General features: G+C 44.6%; 1 protein-coding gene across 3 annotated transcripts in view; it reads left to right on the plus strand.

Annotated features, from left to right (window-relative positions):
• Positions 1–19,510, plus strand: part of UGGT1 (UDP-glucose glycoprotein glucosyltransferase 1) — a 1,185,714-nt gene that overhangs the window by 70,694 nt on the left and 1,095,510 nt on the right. For all 3 annotated transcript variants that reach the window (XM_069213734.1, XM_069213736.1, XM_069213735.1), the window contains exon 4: positions 4,431–4,561. In XM_069213734.1, the coding sequence (XP_069069835.1) occupies positions 4,431–4,561 (131 nt within the window). The remainder of the gene's footprint in view (positions 1–4,430; positions 4,562–19,510) is intronic.

The following is a 19,510-nucleotide window of genomic DNA, read 5'->3' on the forward strand; positions in this document are numbered from 1 at the left end:
CTGCTGAGCTGCGATGTGCTGCATTTTATATGTTTATATGTTTAAATCAATAAACAGATTTGATCCATAAAGGTTTAAGGATAGTGAGAAAAGAGAAAAAGTTTTAGAACTTTTGAAAGCACAGAGAAAAACTTTTTATAACTTTTAGAAAACTTTTAGAAATTTTAAGAAACTTTTCAGAACTTTGTAAAAAGTTTTAGGATAGAAAAGCAAACTTTTTGGGTTAAGTGTACATACACTGAACTGTTTGGTACATGATTATCTTATGAAAGTGCAACATGACAAAGTAGTAAAGCAGTTGCAAGTACTTATCCCACCGCTGCACCACCAGTAGGAGGCTGGCCTGGCTTATAGTAGGTACCCTGTGGTACTTACACCCTGTGCCAGGTCCAGTTATCCCTTATTATTAGAATTGAGGTGTTTCTAGCAGCTTAGGCTGATAGAAGGTAGCTATGGCAAAGAAGCTTAGGCTGAACTAGGAGACAAGCAAAGCTCCTACTATACCACTTACATCATATGCACAATATCATAAGAAAACACAATACTCAGTTACTAAAAATAAAGGTACTTTATTTTTATGCCAATATGCCACAAGTATCTCGGTGAGTACCCTCAGTAAGAAGGTAAGTAATATACACAAGTTATATGTACACAAACCACAAATAGGTAAGTAAGAGTCAGAAAAGTAATGCAAACAGTGTAGAATTACAATAGGATGCAATAGGTGAACATAGGTCTAGGGGCAACACAAACCATATACTTCAAAAGTGGAATGTGAATCTCAAATGGACCCCAGACCTATGGGAGCTTGTAGAGGGTCGCTGGGACTGTAAGAAAACAGTCAGGGTGTCCAAGATACCCCACCCCAAGACCCTGAAAAGTAGGAGTAAAATACACCTACTACCCCAAAAGAACACAATAGTCATGATAGGGGGATTCTGCAAGAACCACAAACACCAGCAAAGCACTGGAGACTGATACCTGGACCTGAGAACCTGCAAAGCAAGGGGACCAAGTCCAACAGTCGCGATAGTGTCCAGGGGGGGGCAGGAGCCCAGGAAACCTCGGATGAAGGTGCTGGGAAGCTGCCTCCGGATGGAAGAAGCTTGGATTTCTGCAACAACGAAGAGGACTAGGAACTTCTCCTTTGGTTGGAAGATGTCCCACGTTGCGATGAAGGTTGCAGAAGTATTCCCACGCAGAAATACCGCAAACGAGCCTTGCTAGCTCCAAGGGTCGCAGTAGAGGTTTTTGGGTGCTGCTGGGGACCAGGAAGGACCAGGATGTCACCCCTTGGAGGAGGAGACAGAGGGGGCGCTCAGCAACTCAGAGAGCCCCCACTGAAGCAGGCAGCACCCGCAGAAGTACCCGAACAGGCACTTGGAAGATTTGTGATCCGGAGCTGGCTCAGTCACAAAGGAGGGTCCCACGACGCCGGAGGCCAACTCAGAGGGTTGAGCTCTGCAGGACGGAGTGCTGGGGACCCAGGCTAGGCTGTGAACAAAGGAAATCCTGGAAGAGTGCACAGGAGCCGGAGCAGCTGCAAATCACGCAGTACACAGGTTTGCAGTCTAGCGTGGGGAGGCAAGGACTTCCCTCCACCAAACTTGGACTGAAGAGTCACTGGACTGTTGGAGTCACTTGGATGGAGTTCCTGTGTTCCAGGGACCACGCTCGTCAGGATGAGAGGGGACCCAGAGGACGGTGATGCAGTCTTTTGGTGCCTGCGTTAGTAGGGGGAAGATTCCTTCGACCCACAGGAGATTTCTTCTTGGCTTCCAGTGCAGGGTGAAAGCAGGTGACCCCCAGAGCATGCACCACCAGGAAACAGTCGCGAAAGCCGGCAGGATGAGGCGCTACAATGTTGCTGGTAGTCTTCTTGCTACTTTGTTGCGGTTTTGCAGACGTCCTGGAGCAGTCAGCGGTCGATCCTTGGTAGAAGTCGAAGAGGGAAGTGCAGGGGAACTCTGGAGAACTCTTGCATTCATTATCTGAAGAATTCCCCAGAGGAGAGACCCTAAATAGCCAGAAAAGGAGGTGTGGCTACCAAGAGAGGTAAGAGCCTAACAGAGGGGGTCTCTGACGTCACCTGCTGGCACTGGCCACTCAGAGCAGTCCAGTGTACCCCCAACACCTCTGTTTTCAAGATGGCAGAGGTCTGTGACACACTGGAGGAGCTCTGGGCACCTCCCCTGGGAGTTACTGGTCAGGGGAGTTCTCACTCCCCTTTCCTTTGTCCAGTTTCGCGCCAGAGCAGGGCTGGGGGATCCTTGAACCGGTGTAGACTGGCTTATGCAGAGAGGGGCAGCATCTGTGCTCATCAAAGCATTTCCAGAGGCTGGGGGAGGCTACTCCTCCCCAGCCCTTCACACCTATTTCCAATGGGAGAGGGTGTAACACCCTCTCTCAGAGGAAATCCTTTGTTCTGCCTTCCTGGGCCAGGGCTGCCTGGACTCCAGGAGGGCAGAAACCTGTCTGAGGGGTTGGCAGCTGCAGTGGAAACCCCAGAAAGGCAGTTTGGCAGTACACGGGTTCTGTGCTAGAGACCCGGGGGATCTTGGAATTGTTCCCCCAATGCAAGAATGGTATTGGGGTGACAATTCCATGATCTTAGACATGTTACATGGCCATGTTCGGAGTTACCATTGTGGCGCTATACATAGGTAGTGACCTATGTATAGTGCACGCCTGTAATGGTGTCCCCGCACTCACAAAGTCCGGGGAATTTGCCCTGAACGATGTGGGGGCACCTTGGCTAGTGCCAGGGTGCCCACACATTAAGTAACTTGGCACCCAATGTTCACCAGGTGAAGGTTAGACATATAGGTGACTTATAAGTTACTTATGTGCAGTGAAAAATGTCTGTGAAATAACGTGGACGTTATTTCACTCAGGCTGCAGTGGTAGGCCTGTGTAAGAATTGTCTGAGCTTCCTATGGGCAGCAAAAGAAATGCTGCATCCCGTAGGGGTCTCCTGGAACCCCAATACCCTGGCTACCTCAGTACCATATACAAGGGAATTATATGGGTGTACCAGTGTGCCAATGAGCATGGGTAAATTTAGTCACTAGCCTGCAGTGACCAATTTAGAAAGCAGAGAGAGCATATACACTGAGGTTCTGGTTAGCAGAGTCTCAGTAATACAGTTAGGCACCACACAGGGAACACATAAAGGGCACATACTATGAGCACTGGGGTCCTGCTTAGCAGGATCCCAGTGACACAGGGGCTAAAATATACATACATACAGTGAAAATGGGGGTAACATGCCAGGCAAGATGGTACTTTCCTACAATCACACCCCTGCCATTGGAAGGTGGTCTTCTTATTAGAGTCACTCAGTTCTGAAGAGTTAGCTCCCTATGGGTGGCAAAAGAAATGCTGCAAACCCTGACAATGGAGGGGCCCTGTTTTACAAGTCCACTAAGAAGAGGTCATCCTTAAAATGGGGAGGCTATCTTTAGGATAAACATGAGTGTTAAATTTTGTGCCCCAACCTCAGTTAGAGGCAGAGCCTTACAGCCTCTAGAGGTCACTAAAGCTGTAGTCTTTTATATTGACCTTGCAAAATCCCCCAGAATGATAAAGCAACTTTTAGTAGCTTCTGGCAAACCCCACTTAAGGAAACCTATATTCAAAATGGGCTTTGTTAAAGTCAGGTTTGCTGTGCCAAAGCCAAACTGACTTTACATTTTGTGTCTAGGGTACATGTCACTTGTTAGAAAGGAACCACTATGGCTTTCCTAGGTAATATGTTGCACGTATGTGTACAGCAGCTGCATGGACTAGAATCCACACTTTCTTGTTGAGTGGACATGTGCACCCATCAAAAGCACAAATCTGGCAGACAACTGCGTTAGATAGAAGGGCACTGTTTTCCAGTCTGTGTAAAGCATATGACGTCCAGGAGCAAAGTCTCCAACTACTTTATTTTTGCATATAGGTCACCCATAAAGTTTGCCCTTACCAGACCTTAGGGGTGGCTTATATGCAAAATAAGGTAGTTGAAGATTTTGAAGTAACTTTAACTCCAAAGTCGATTTTAGGGTTAATTTTACATTAAAAGCAGCCAGCAAGGCAGGCCTGCCTTCACAGTGACACTGAACACCACAGCAGTGCACATATGGGTGCACTAACTATAATGGGGTTCCTAACATACATGCCTTACCATGTACTAGTACTAGGGATTAATAAATAGGTTGTCAGAGCCAATTATAATTAGGCCTAATTTGTGTATACCATTTTAAACCTAGCACTGGCCCTGGGACTGGTTAGGAGTGCCCAAGGAACAGCCAGTCCGAAAACACCAGTATCAACTACAAATGGGGGCAGAAAGTAAGGGGGCTTCTGCAGTCAGCACAGTTTTTCCACAAACTCTTACTGAGATTAGTCCCCCAGCTACTTTTCACCTTGCTTCTCTTGCTCGACAGGTACCGATTTCACCAACTACCAGCTCATTCTGAAGAAAGCCAGTCAGTACCTCTTTCCATTGCAGCAGAACCTGCTGAAGTTTGCCTTGTCCCTGCGCTCCTATTCTGCCTCCGTGCAAACCTTCCAGAAGGTAAGTCATTCACTGCACCTTACATTGAAGCACCAGGTGCTGGTAAACTAGATTAATTAGGCATGCTTCTTGACTGTCTGTCATCAAATCTTTATTTGCTCCATATGGTGTTGCTTGTGGCTGTTGCAAGTTTCTCACTTTTTCTGTCTTTGTGGTTAGAAAAAGTTCATGAATGCATTGCTTGTAGTAACTTGTAACAGAGGACACTTCATTTGGAGGGTCTTGTGACGAAACAATTTGCTGCAGGAACCCAGTGTTCGAGTTGAGCTTGCTCTCCACTTACCTCAATCATCTTTATAGCAGACAATACATTTCATCCATTTTACAGTGCCCAGTTGAAGAATTACAGCTCTTTTGCCACACCAGTCCTCCCTGTCATGGTTTGCATGTTGTTCAGTTGAGACAGGGCTAATATCAAAGAAATGAAGTGAATGTTGAAGAGGGGATGAGAAACCTTTTCCCTGAGTCTTCAGTGGTTACCAGGCATCATCTATGGTGGGTTCTCTGTTAGCAGTGATTTGTCAAGATATTAGGTTCTGTTGGGTAATCAGATTACTCTCCAATGGTAGTTAAGTTAAGCGTAAGACTTACTGTTGGATTTGGGAGAGACTTTGAATCCCAGATATAGTATTGACAATTATTACATAGCATGCAATCAATGTCTAGTCAGAGATGTACCTTTTTTTAAAGGAATTGGACTTTAATTTAATATAGTCAGCACACCATCTATGGCCTTGTGTAGAGACTCAAAAACAAAAATACTGTCCAGAATGTTAATGTATTAGGCATGGTTTCATTGGCTATGCTTTGTTCCAGTTTCTGAGCTGACCTGGTTATGGCGGTAGGGGTTTGATATCTTTAACGGTTTAATGGCCCAGGCTACAGAGAACTAGCTAAAACTGTGACAGACAAAAATATAAACGTGCCACCAAAACTGAAATGGATACCCACCAACAGAAAACAAAATAGTTTAGAGTACAGGGTACTATTTCCATGTTAGTAAACAATTATCCAGTTAGTGTGTGTGTCACTGAGGCTCCTGTTCTCTGTAATTGGGGCACAAGACACTTTTCAGGTGGAGACCGTTGCGTCAGCTAGTCCTCAAGGGTTATCATTTTTATAAGAGGTGTTTTTTTCTACGGGTGCTGCTTTTGAGTCAAAGCCCATTGTAAAGGGCATTTTTTTTTTATTTTTTTTTTTTAGTTGCTGGTCTTAAATTTCAGGTGACTGAGAATCCACAGGACCTGGGCTTTCTTTGTGCTCTCTATTAAACAAAAAATTACGATTTGGAGTTAGTGTTGGATGACCTCTCTAAAAACTGCTCTTTGTTGAACCATTAGGGGTAGAAGGATGGCTGAAGCACTTCCTAGTTCAGATCAAAAAATTTAAGCTAATGAGACCGAATCCTAAGAATTGAGCTGAAAAGTAGGGGATACCATCCCTCTCCCCCCTTTCTTCCTCTCTCCCTTCTCTTCCTTTCTCCCCTCTTTTCCTCTCTCTCTCTCCCTAGTTAGAAAATGGTGATACAGGCTGCAACAAAGTCATGGTCGGTATGGGTTGGGCCAGGCCTTTGCAGGCTCTTAGATTATGTTGTTGAATGTCTCCTGCTGGACCTTCTTTAGCTTTTTTCATGCCAACAGAGCTGTTCGAGCCTCCTGTGCGACTCACTATCTCTAGATGATCTCAATGCAGACTTAAGTTTGCTGTACCTTGCTCTTTTTCTCTCTGCCTACTCCTCTCTGCGCACTGTGCAGTACATCTTCCTCCCCTTGCGGAGCAGGTCACAGCACTGCAAGAAGAAGTGCATACTTGTTCCCAGTTTGGGTTAGTAAACGGACATTTTGAGAGTCTTTTTGTTTACATTCCTCTGTGCTGGTGGAGTAGAGATGCTTGTATATAGCAGAATTTGGTAATGATTCATTTCATATCTTACTTGGAGGCACTGACAAGCAGTCAGTGCCTCTCAAACTATGTGCTACGTTCAAATTCCCTAGCACTGGTGACAGACATAAAGTAGGTGTGGGAGCCATGTAGATGAACTGACTGGGGTGCCTGTAGTTTCCAGACTGCTCCACAGAGCAGGAACAGACTACAGGATGTGTGCATTCCAGACAAGGGTAGCATATTACTGGATAGGTTTGCAGGAGAACAGTAGGGGCTAACAATCCATTTGTCAGTGCTTTGTTCTCCAGCAAGGGTCTAAGCAGGACAGGACTGAATGTGAATTCCATAATCCATCCCACAGGCATTTTTAAAAGGAAGCGACTTTGGAAACTTCACATTCAGAAGGCGAAACTACATCTTGTGCTACATTTTATGATTCGTGGTGCTTGGCACCATACGCCCAGCACAGAAACGCAGCACTTGCTTAATCAATGCAAAACGTTTCTGCTCCCAACATACATAACTTGAGAAGTAATGATCTTATTTATGTGGGACTAAGTGCATTTTACATAGAAATATAGAAGTGTCCTTTCTCTCTCTCAAGTTTTTTTCTGTCACTGCCATGCTCCCCATAGCCTGGTGAGGTGGGGGTAGCCATTCCTTATTTGAGTGGGATAGATTTTCAGAGTCCGCTCCCTTGGATGTCAGAGCCTAGTTGCCTGCGTGTGACTGAAAAGCAGACCTTTTCACATTGCCTATGCCTTTGACTAGAGTCCTCATACAGTTCTAAATCAAACTCGTAGTTGTAGGTTTTCTAATTCCCGAAAGCTATTTTGTTTTTCCCACTGCAAGTCAGTAATTTGACATCCTGTGTTTCGGAGCAGAAAAACAGAGGCTGCATCAAATTTCCTCAACCTACCCAAGTGAATTTCTGATCTGAGGTACAAGTCAAACAACTATAAAACAATAGTAAAATCGCAGTGTTCTCCCATCAATGTTTTTAAAACCTAAAAATCTCTCCGGGTCTCCAAACCAACAGAAACATTTTTTATTTTTTTTCATCCTCCGTGATAAACTGCGGCTCACAAGTGGATCTTGCACTGCCTTTAATAAAGTACCATAAATATACTTCACAATTCTTCAAGTGCTGTGTACATGTCTAGGATCATTGTTCTGTCTGTTCTCTTCGAGTCAGTGGAGTTGCACCTTTGGTTCATACTCATGGGTAGATAAAGTAAATATTGAACCTTCCTTTGAATAAAGGTGGTATGCCCAGAAAAAAAATATTGTACTGAATAAGATGAGGTCTGTACTTTCTAAACTTTGGGACCTTTGAATTTGTTTGTCACTTTTTTCTGATTCATTTTCCATTTAGATCTATTAGACATTCGTAAGGCACATACTGTTTTTCTGCATAAATGATCAAAAAATCTTCTCACTAAGAGGCTGCATTAGATGTCCTCAACCTAACCCAGTAAATTCCCGATGTGAGGTGTAAGTTAAACAACTATATAGCAATAGTTAGAATCCAGTATTCTCCCATAAATGCTTTTAAAATATAAAAATCTCTCCAGGTCTCCCAACCAGCGGAATTTTTTTTTTACATCCTCTGCGATGAACTGCGGCTAACAAGTGGGTTTTGCTCCACTTTTTTAATAGCGTACCATAAATATACTTCATAATTCGTCATGTGTAGTGGAGCTGCCCTTGCTCATTCTCTTCTGTTGTCTTCGACTCACTACAATTGCTTCTTCATTTCATAATAAGTAAATAAAGTAGATATTGCAACTTCCTTAGAATAAAAGAGCATGCCCAGATAAGCATATTTGTACTGACTAAGAAGAGAAGTCTGTACTTCCTAGACCTTTGGTCACTTTTTTCTGATTATTTTTCCATTGATAACTATTAGCTATTTGTGAGGCATATAGTGAGAATATTTTTCGATCATTAATGCATAAATGTGTTTTTTTCCTGCCCATTATTCTCCCTTTCGGAGAGTCCAAACAGGACCTTTCTGATATTCGTTGGCTTTGTTTCACCCCAAAAGTGACTGAGCAGAGCCACATATGAGCATCACCTGTGTGTGCCAAAGTCAGTTCCTTTCTTTCTGCCCGGGGCTGATCTCCCTCTATTGTCTGTATTTCACAGTTTCAAGTAAAAATCTAATATTCAAGAGAGCAATGCCCTCACCTAAATCTACAGGTTTCCACCTATAGCTTTAGGAAGCAGATGTTGGTAACCGACCCGCACAAGATGTGGCTGTTGTGTTTTGACTCTGGGGGCATGATTCTCGAGTAATGCGATGAGTGTGCCCTCATTCATCCAACAGCAGTCTGGGACTGTGAAACAAAGCTGTACTTTGCTAAACATAGGAAGTAGTCATGGACCTCTCATAAGTCCCACTCCAAGACAAGGGTGCAGACCTACTCTCGCTCTCGGGGCCCATTCTTCAACAGGTCTTTCTTGCAGTCAAAGTCATTCGGTAGGTCAAAGTCTAAATGGAGGAGGAAAAGTAATAAGGGAAAAATTGGACTCAAGTCTTTTCTGCCGCCGTCTACCAAAATAGAAGTCTCAAGGGTGTCAAGGTGGCAACCGATCTCACTCCTGATCAAGGAGCTGAATCTAAAAATGATCCAGTTGTGCCAGAGTTCCCTGAGCCCCTGGAGATACCGCAGCAGGTCTAGGCCTTTAAGGAGGCCATGCTGCCTGTTATGGCACTCCTTTGGCACTCACTAGTGTGAATTCGGACCTCAAGGATCTGCAGGGGCTTCCAGTTATGTTACAATCGGTGGTTGAGTTCTCTGCACCACCTGAGCCTCTAGAACTTCTCTCTAGTTCCATAACAACTCTTGTGCCGACTTCCATTCTAGCATCAAAACCATTCTCACTTTCAGTAACGCTGGTCCTGACGTTGACAGCACTGGATGAGGATCCGGTGCGGACTCCGCTGGCTGACCCCCAGCTGAATCGGTCTCGACCCGGACTGAGGTCAGGCTGCCACTCCACTCCAATGCACTTGGTTCCTGTTCAGCCTTATATACTCCCACTACTGCTCCATAGTCTTTTTTTTAATTTATTTTGTATGATTCTGATCAGGGTTTGCCTCCAACCGGAGAGGACTGTGGTGGTGGTGATGGAGAGGATTTACCCCCCACATTATTATAATAATAGGTAAACATGGATTTAGAGGTCAGTGGTCTTGATACTTCCCCTCCCTGATTTGCCCCCAGAGGCTGCCAATGGAAGAAAAGGCTCCTTTGCTGTGGTAATCAAACCTGCTGCTGTGGTCCTGGACCTACAATGTCTTTTTGTTAAAACTGAGACAAATGTCCTTACAGAAATTGTGCAACCTGAGCCTACTTCTTCTCAGCCCTTGCTACCATTTGACAAAGCCATAACTGGCACTTAAAAAAAATAATAATATAATAAATATATATATATATATATATATATATATATATATATATATATATATATATTATATTATATTTTTTGCAATACAAAAGAAATTAACATACTCATCCAATAGTTGGGAGCACTGTAGAGCAATACATGGCTAAGCCTTTCTTAGTTCTACAATTACCAGTGCGTTCCCAATGTTCCTTCTATCGTGGGCCCTAACTGACACTCTAATGGGCATTTGGTTCAAGCCTTGCTCTTGCCCATCAGTGAACAGGAAGGTGGCCAAACGTCACAGATTGGCGTCTGACCCTGATTTTGCAGCATCCCATTCCAGAGTTTAGTGTTCTAAGCTTCTACCAGCAAGGTGAATTCTATTTCCCATAACCCTCTTCCCCATCCACCTTAATGTACGGGTCCTGCAGTCCTAGAGACGTCACCTGCAGTTCAAGGTTGACCAAGTGCATTTTTAGTTCCCCCCCTCCCTTTGGCCTTTCCAGCTCCCCTCAGGTGTTCATGAAAGGGATGGTGGTGGTGGTGGCGGTGGTGGTCGTCGCTCATGCTGGGAGATTGAGGATACCAGTTTTTTTCTCCTACTTCTACTGGCTGTTTAAAGCAGGCTTGCCGCAGTCCGTCATAGCAACCTCCAGATGACAGTGAAGCTCCTAGAATTGCTGAGGTTCTCCTTCAATAAACTGAAGTCACACATCAGTCCTTGGCGTAGACTTCCTTTTATCAGAGCTTTCTTGAGTATGTTGCTGTTCAGAGCCTTTCTTCTGTCTCAATTGGTATAGGACAGTTAGGCTAAGATCCTGATGTTTCAGCCTCGATGTTGATTAGAGCAACTGTGAGGGCTTCTTGGCCTGTTAGCCTCATTCATTCTGCTTGTCCACCACACCAGGTGGCATTTGTGGGCTCTGCAGTGGGTTCTGAAGTCTCAGTTGGCCCAACATTAAGTAAAAGTCAGTCAGGCAAGTCCTTTGCATTAAGATCTTGTACGATCTGCTACACATTGACCGAAAAAAGTACCCTTTACCAGGACCAAGGCTGCCACCACTGCCTTCGCACATGGATTGCCTGTCCTAGACATTCTTCATGCTGCTATGTGGGCATCATTGCACACGTTCACAAAGTACTACTGTCTTGACAGCTAGGTCTGATGGAAGGACATTTTGCCCCTTCGGCCCTACAGGACTTTTTGGTCTGAGCCCACGCCACAGATCCTCCTTCTTTCTGTGGTACTGCTTTAGTAACGGTTCTAAAGGTGAGGAATCTGCAAGAAGCTTTTAAGAAAAACAAGCTACTTGCAGACTTCTCTCCGTTCTCTAACCTGCCGATTCTGTAGAGTGGTCTTCATTTACTGTCTAAAAAGGTCCCAAATTAGAGATCTGCACACAGGTACCTCAAACTTTTTGTGCTCAACGCCCAAAAGCGAAGAAAGAGTCTAGCAACAAACTGACGTTGGTATGCTTGTGTAGTGCTTTTATGTGCCTCTGCTAGGGGAACAAGGCCAACAAGGATTTGCGTGTCACCAGCTAGGGGGGTGCAGAAGTACTCCTGGGAAAAGTTTCTGAATCCAGCCTGGCACCTGTAGAACATTCTAAAGGTGAGGAATCTAAAGACGAGGAACCTGTGGAAGGTTGTGTATCCACCAGAAAGGGTGTTACTGATGGTAAGTAACATTCTTCTGTTTTGCTTTAAAACAACTGTTGATACTTTCTTGAACAGTGTAATGAGATTGTGCTCTAAATGTGGTAAACTTGAAAAAGCAGCATGTTTCTCTATAAACCACACAAGCAGCTCCACTGAGAATAGCATGTTATTTATTGCCACTGTTAATGGAGACAAAGTACCACACGGCTAACTCGGTGCTCTGCTTCTTGGTCTGTCCTCCACACTCAAGTGGTTTACAAACCTCGTGTTTCACATAGTAATACAGCATATGTTAGATCTGTATTTTTACTTGTAGATGAAAGTGTATGCATGCAATTTTTTTATTTATTTTTATTTTATTTTATAGTGCAATCCTAACCGAAAGGCAACAAGGTGTTGTGGTCTTTGGCTATTAGAAGGAATTGCCGCTTGATGGCTTTGGAGCTCATTTGAATTGAGTCCAATGCACTAAAGTCTGAGCTCCTTGGGAGTTTCCTACTTAGATAAGTGATAGGATGTCCAGCCAATGAGAGAGGCTTTTTGTTCTCCAGGTCTTACTCTATGTTTAAGTTGATCCCAGGCAGCACGCATATGGTGTCTCTCGACATATTTTAATCTACTTCTGTGGGCTTTCACCAGGCCCATCACACGCCCATCACTTTTATTCGTTCCTTGGCCTGCCTTTCAAAATTCCTTCAGTTTGTTAGATGAATGCTTTACATGTGTCCCTCCTTCAGGCTGTTTTGTTACTGCCTGGGAGACTGACCCTGTTACATGGATTATTGCACGTTCAGCCATATATGTACTTTGATGTCTGCACACCACTTTTTTCTTTTGCCTCTCCGCTTTGTGCTTCGTGACGGTATGTTGTTTCTTCCTCATCCGTGTTTTCGGGCATCTCGCTGTTTCTTTGCGTGTCTGTGCTCGACAAAGGGCCTTGTTTGTAATAATATTCTAGGAGGCCTGCTAGCCCCGAAAATGTGTACTGCACTATGCATTGAATATATAGTTACACTGCACTGATCTCTACCAATCTCTTTTTATGTGGTTATGCCCTCTAAGGGCTGATTATATGCTTACGTGACTGTGTTTCTTCCACATGCTATTTTTATTGTGGTGCTGTTCTGACAATTACAATCTAATGCCAAATGTATGAAGGAATGCACAAAAGCATAGTTTATTTTTTATAAAGGTTTTTTTGGGTTATATGATGATTGTATATGTTTTATTGACCTCCCTTTATTGTGGGAGCCCTTCTAGGGGGGTCATCAGAGAGAGAAGTGATTTCTGGAGCCTGCGGTAAAACAATGCCAGCACTAGGCTTGAAGACTAGTTAGGATCTCCACACCTCTACAGCACCACAGGCTCCACAAGGTCATTGTCGAGCCGCGAAATGCCCTCCAACCTAAACAGAGCACCACCTTTGTGGGAGTCTGGTGTTGAGTCAAAAAACAGCAAAAACCTTCAGGTTAGGCCCCTCCAAATGGGACAGTCTGGGCGTGAGAGACTGGGTCAGCGAAAGTCCCATCTACAGTCACCGAGCTACATTACACTTCGCATCTGCCTTGACCCGAGACCCCAAAAAGCTAATGTCCACTCCAAAAGCAACTCGGCCACCAACATTGACACCAATGGCGGGGCCCCTGTTGACGCCGAGATTGGACACCGTGCAGAGGTTGATCATTGAAAAACCGTCCCAGGTCCTCAGTGCAAAGCAAAATAATTTGTTTATGGATACAAATATGGGCAAATCCTTGCCAGGCCCACTGGTTACAGGGCTTATTGAGTTTCTTAAAAACTCAATCTGGCCTTTGAAGATTAACCAGGCCTCCAACCCCTCCCCCCCCCTCCCCCCAAAGCTTATCCACCCCTTAAAAGGTCATAGACTCAGCCACTAGTCTACCTCTACACTCCCTTCCCAAAACCCAAAGGACACTGATCCAGATTGTAGGAGCCCCTATTCCTCACAAGACACTTTCCTCACAAGGCACCAGGAGGGAGAAGGCCCCATGGGAGGGCTACATAGTCTGCTATCCAGAGGATCCCTGCTGCTCCGCCGAGGCAACTTCATGTCCGTGCTGGATCTAAAAGGCTCATACTATCACATTCCCATCCACTCAAGGCATCGCCATTACTGTACATGGACAATAGTACCAGTTCTATTTGTTACTGTTCAGTCACTGCTGCTGTAAGGTTGTTTACAAAGTGCCTAGCTGTAGTAGCGGTGCATCTGCACAGAAATACCATATGTCTTTCTGTACTTGGACATCAGACTGATGAAGAACAGCCACAAACTTTAGTCACTCAAAGTGTAGTGTCTCTAATTCAAAGGTTAGGGTTCTCCATTAGTGTTAAGTCATTCATTTGATCCCAGAATTTCCAGCTATTCCTGGAGAACATAGCTTAACAAACAGTGAATGGTGGCATTCCTATCTCTGCTGCCTCTTTTTTAAACTCCATGTTCTCATAACTGTTTGAATCTGCTGAAACTATTTGGAATGATTGCCTTATGTGTAGTAGTTGTGCCACATGCCTGATCATACTTGTGCCCACTTGAGGGGTGCCTCTTTAGGCAGTGACATATACGGAAGCCCATTGAAAAGATCTAGTGTTGGTAATGACCAGGGCTGAGCACACTCTGCTATCGTGAAACAGAAGCAACCTGCCATTCAACAGGACCTTTGTAGGATCCCTTCCTCAGGGGACTATCACCGTTCAGGGGGATGGAATGCTCACCTCTACAAAATGATTCTACAAGGCAGATGGACCCCTCTGTACTAGGAGCAACACATAAAATACCTGGAACTGCTAGCCATCCATCTTGCCGTTGGAGTATACTTCTTGGACTCAGCCAGGAAAAGAGTTCTCAGAAAGATGACCTGACAGCCTTGTATTATATTTTACAGAGCGCCCATTTTCTTCATTTTCATATGAGTGTACCTTCAAACATGCAAGTTCATCATTTCTGGTGCACAAAACAACTCTTGTTTGATTAAATAGACTAGATGTTTGCTACATGTATAATGTGGGGCCTATTTAAGAGGCTGTTTGCATCACTCTTGCACCACGTAACGTGGTGAAAGAGTGTTGCAAACCTTAAGACAGATTTTTGAAGCCACTCAAAGCCACTTCGCGTGGCTCCAAAAATCTGGAGTAATGCAGTGCAGATTGCTGCATTGCTGCATTGTTACTCTGCCCCAAGAAGATGTTCCATGGGCATTGCGTGGGTGTTCTCACACATATCTCATGGATTTTGATGCATCCCAGGATTTACAAGAACTTGTAAACTTGAGGATGTGCCAAAATCTTACACCTTCCCAGGGGAGGTATAACCAGGAGAAATGTCTCCTCGTTTCTTGCTCTTTATATGTGTGCTACATTCTGCAGACACAGAGAAATATGACTCTCAGGATTGTTTTTGTGCCGGAGAGTGTCCATTCCTGCATAAAAACAATCTTGCATGCAACACTGGACAGGAATGTGGCATATTGCCTTACATACAGGGCATTTCTGCCCTTTCCCAGTCACGTGTCACTTACTAAAAAATGAGGCCCTTAGAATCTAGCCCACATATAGAATACACATGATCTCTGACGTGCCTCTTAGTTTACTAGTAGTATTGCTGTCAGGGTTGGGGCATGGAGTTTTTCTCAGTTTATGTTTAATAAATATATAACTGAGGCATGATTTATTAGCACAGTGTCATTTACAGACAGTAAGCTTCCAAGAAATGCCCCAAAACCTTCCCACTAACTTGCAGCTTTACTGTTGAAACAACTCCCACAGGCAGCCAGCCACATGCTGCTCACAACTTTTGACCATGTGAGGAATTCGCCATTGTTTGACCTGCCACAATGCCTTTTGGCTAACCCTCCAGCAGGCTGCCACCTTTGGCATGCGCAGCATAGGTTTGGCCTTTGGACCCAGGAGATCCCAACCCATCAAAACTTTCCATGCACAAACTAGACAAAAAAGAGCACTTTTGTGTAAAGTTTTGTGAAGATTTGTCAAACGGTGCCAAAGTTACCAGCAACAAAAAACAAGCATTTGCAATGCACTAGGATCTCGCATTTACAGCTATTACCAGTTGTAAACTCCGAACCGGATTTTTCTTGTGTTAAAAGGACAAAAACATGAACCTGACCGGAAACAGTGAGCCTCACATGTTTTCTGTACTTGGACGCTGCGCTCGAGGATGCCTAACTACCGGAAAAGGCATGACGTATGCGTGCCTTCCACTAATCAAAGCAAGCAGATTCTAACAGGCAAGCCAATGTGCCAATGAAAGACACTGACGTGACGTTGCTGGGGGTCCGAGCCCTTTTCTAATAACTAAAGCGTCTCGCTACCGATACACATGTGCAAAAGTATTCCCAATGGAAAGGTAAAGTGTTTTTGATTTTGCCATTAACTTAGCCGCTGTTTGACGAATTTTCATTAAATTTTCCATACTAGTTTGCCACTCGCCCATGCTTTTGCTTGGAAATTTCTGGGGTGATTTGTCAAGCAGGGACAGCAAAAAACTGCTGAATGGAATTAGACCACATTCAGCTGGAAGCTAGATCTTGGTCCACAGATTGTGCTTTTTGTGATTTGGGGTAAATCCAATCAGTAGTTTTTGTGAAATTAGCGGTCAAAGATACTTGCATATTTTGGCAGTTGGACTTGCAGAAGTCTTTGAGACACTTGTAGAAGCTCCAATTTCAAAGTATAGTGTTATGATTGGCCGAGGGAGCTTTATGTTTGATGGCATGTGGTGTGGCTGTAGATACACGTGCTTAGCATAAGTCCACCATATATTGTTAGGCTTGGAATTGTGCTAGTTGCTTTTTTTTCTAAGAAGTCTTTTGAATCACGAGGTATGTTGACTCCTCCTCTTGCTTGCAATGTTCATGGTCCTCAACTCCATTGTTAGATTGTTTTATTTCCGCTGTCTGGTTCGGGTGTGTGCTCCTTTGCTCCATTCAGTGCTGTCGTTTTCCTACTTGTTATGCCTTGAACGTCTGCATTGTTAATGAGCACGGTTATTTAGGGATCTACATTGGTCGTTTGCCGCGTTTCCAATCGACCGAGGCAGGGGGCCTTCGCCTTTCAAGGCACATTTTCATTTTTTCAATGTCTCGCCCATGCCATGTCAATCTGACGATCAAACTGATGCCCTTTAGATTTTGCCCACGTTGCCACACCAAGTTCCCACACACTGACCAACATCTGGTGTGTAACTTCTGTCTTTCTCTGGACCACCAGGAATCTACCTGCAAGGCTTGCAAGTCGTTTTGATCAAAGAAAATACTGCATGATTGGCACGCAAGAAGGCTCGAGATGTCCTGATGCTCCATCGAAGACACTCCAGACATATTTGGGTCCAAAGAATACCATCAAAAGGCCCCTGCTCAAGTGTCTGCAGCAGATGAGGACATGTTCTCCCACAGGGGATAGTTTGGGGTCCGAGCAGGAGATTCAAGAACTTCCATCTGGACAGCCTGAGCACTGTGCTTCCTCCATCAGGGCCACAGCCTCAACATACCAAAGGGTTGACCGTCCACTTCTGAAAGACCAAAGTCCATGCAGGACCACCACTGCCCTGAAAATCTTATCTGACGTGCCCAGCCTCCGCTAGAGCAGCACAAAATCCATGGGCAACAGTTGTTGGCGCCAAGACTCTTCAGTCAAAACCCTTGGGACAAAAACCAAGCAGTTCGGATCCAAGACGGCACTGAAACCCTTGGTGTCAAAAGCTGCTTGGGAACCGAAGTCTTGCACTCGCTCCAAACAAAGGGCCAGCTCTGAACCTGTACTTCAATGGGTACAGCAACATTTTGACTCCAGACAAAAACAGCTGGTTATACAACTGGATACTCTTCACATCCTGGCTACACCTCCTCAAAGAAAAGCCAGCCAAGAGACAATTACGTTTTGAAGAAACGTTGGAAACCCCCTGCCTACCCAAACACAAAAAGAGTGGATAAAGCCACTAGTCCACCACCCATCAGCCCACCACCACCCGCTATGGCATTATTGGCACACTTCTCACCTCCTGTGGACACATACTATTCTCCACATGGATCCATTCATTTCTTTGGGGAACATGGGGATGACTGGGACCTACAGGATATTGGCAACCAATGCCCTGTTGCACCCCAGGATGAGTTGTGGGACACATACAACACAGACCCACATAAGACTTGGATCCAGATCTGAATCTAGCAAAACCTTCCCTGCCAGACAATACCACTACATATCATAAGGTTATATGTAGGACCGCAAAATACCACAAGGTTCAACTACACCCTGAACCTCTTGACGATGACCCTTTATTCGAAACCCTTTTCTCACCACAGCACTTGACACAATATCTGCTGATGCTCAAAGGCATGCTAGACATACACCGGACATTTTTAAGGAGCTGGTCTAAGCCCCATGTATTTCACAATGGGTTGACAAAGTAGAAGCCATTGCCTAGTGACCCCACATACATAAAGGGCCAAATACCACGTGACTCTTTAGTAGTTGCAACAGAGCAAAAAAAGGGCAAATTCCCAAACATCTGGTGAGGCGCCCCTGCCAGATAAAGAAAGCAAGACTATAGATGCTGTGGGAAATAGAGTACCTGCCCAGTCAGCCCATCATTTGAGAATTGCCAACTCCTTTGGTCTCTCCCGTTATGACAGGGCACATTTGGTATGAAATACAGGAGCTCCTCAACACCTTTCAGAAAAATATAAAAAATGAGTATATGAAATTGCTTCAGAGGGCAAGCTAATTGTTACTACTTCAATTTGCTTTGGTCTCGATGCAGCCAATAGAGCTGCAAGAGGCATCATCGCTAGTGTGTTGGTCAGAAGACATGCCTGGCAAGGTTTCAGGGTTTAAGTTGGAAGTGCATCTAAACATCATGGCACTTACCATTGATGGCGTGCACATCTTTGGCCCTCAACTGGATTCTCTACTTGGGAAAATTAATAAAGATAATGAGATGACCAAAGCTATGGGGGCATTGCAAACGCCTACGCAGCAAGGTACTTTTTGTTGCTCACCATATCGTTGAGCAGCAAAGACCACATTCACAGACACCTCCACTTCATATCAGCGTCCACAGTCACAGGCCACATTGCCTAGGGGATACTAAAAAGGCTTCCACAGAGGCAACAATTCTAGAGGTAGAAGTTGGTGTGGCTTTTCCAAAGCATCTGCCACCGCTGCAAAACCTTGACTTGCCCACCATTTCCCCCGATCGCACTAAATCTGTTTGGGAAAGACCAGAGGGTGCTGGATATTATCCATCATGGTTATTCCTTGGAGCTTGCTTCCAAACCTCCAAACATTCCACCCTGCACCTACAGACTGTCAGCAGACCATCAGCAGCTGCTTAGAGAGGAAGGCCAAGCTCTTCTACAAAAAGAAACAGTAGAACTTGTGCCATGAGATCAACAGGGCACAGGAGTCTACTTAGTTTACTTCCGTATCCCCAAAAAGGATAGGTCTCGAAGACCAATTTTGGACCTCAGACCCCTAAATATATAGATTCTCTCAGAACACTTCCATATGGTCGCTCTTAAAGATGTTATCCCGCTACTACAACAAGGCAACTTCATGGCTGCTTTGCACCTAAAGGATGCCTACTTTCACATTCCAGTTCACCCAGCACACCGTCAATACCTCTGATTTTGTGCAAAGTGGACAACCCTTTCAGTTCAAAGTGATTCCCTTTGGGGTCATCAAGACCCCCAAGGGGTTCTCTAAATGCCTAGCAATAGTAGCAACACACTTGGAAATGCATATGTAGAAAAGTACCATCTTTCTTTGCATGTTACCCTCAATTTCTTCCTGTTTGTCAGTATGTTTTGCCTGTCTCACTGGGATCCTGCTGGCCAGGACCCCAGTGCTCATAGTTTGTGGCCTAATGTGTGTGTTGTCAGTAGTGCTAAACTGTGTCACTGAAGTTCTGCTAACCAGAACTCTAGTGCTTATGCTCTGCTTCCAAATTAGTCACTATAGTTTAGTGACTTCATA

This window comes from Pleurodeles waltl, chromosome 11 (assembly GCF_031143425.1).
Source record: "Pleurodeles waltl isolate 20211129_DDA chromosome 11, aPleWal1.hap1.20221129, whole genome shotgun sequence".
Lineage (NCBI taxonomy): Eukaryota > Metazoa > Chordata > Amphibia > Caudata > Salamandridae > Pleurodeles > Pleurodeles waltl.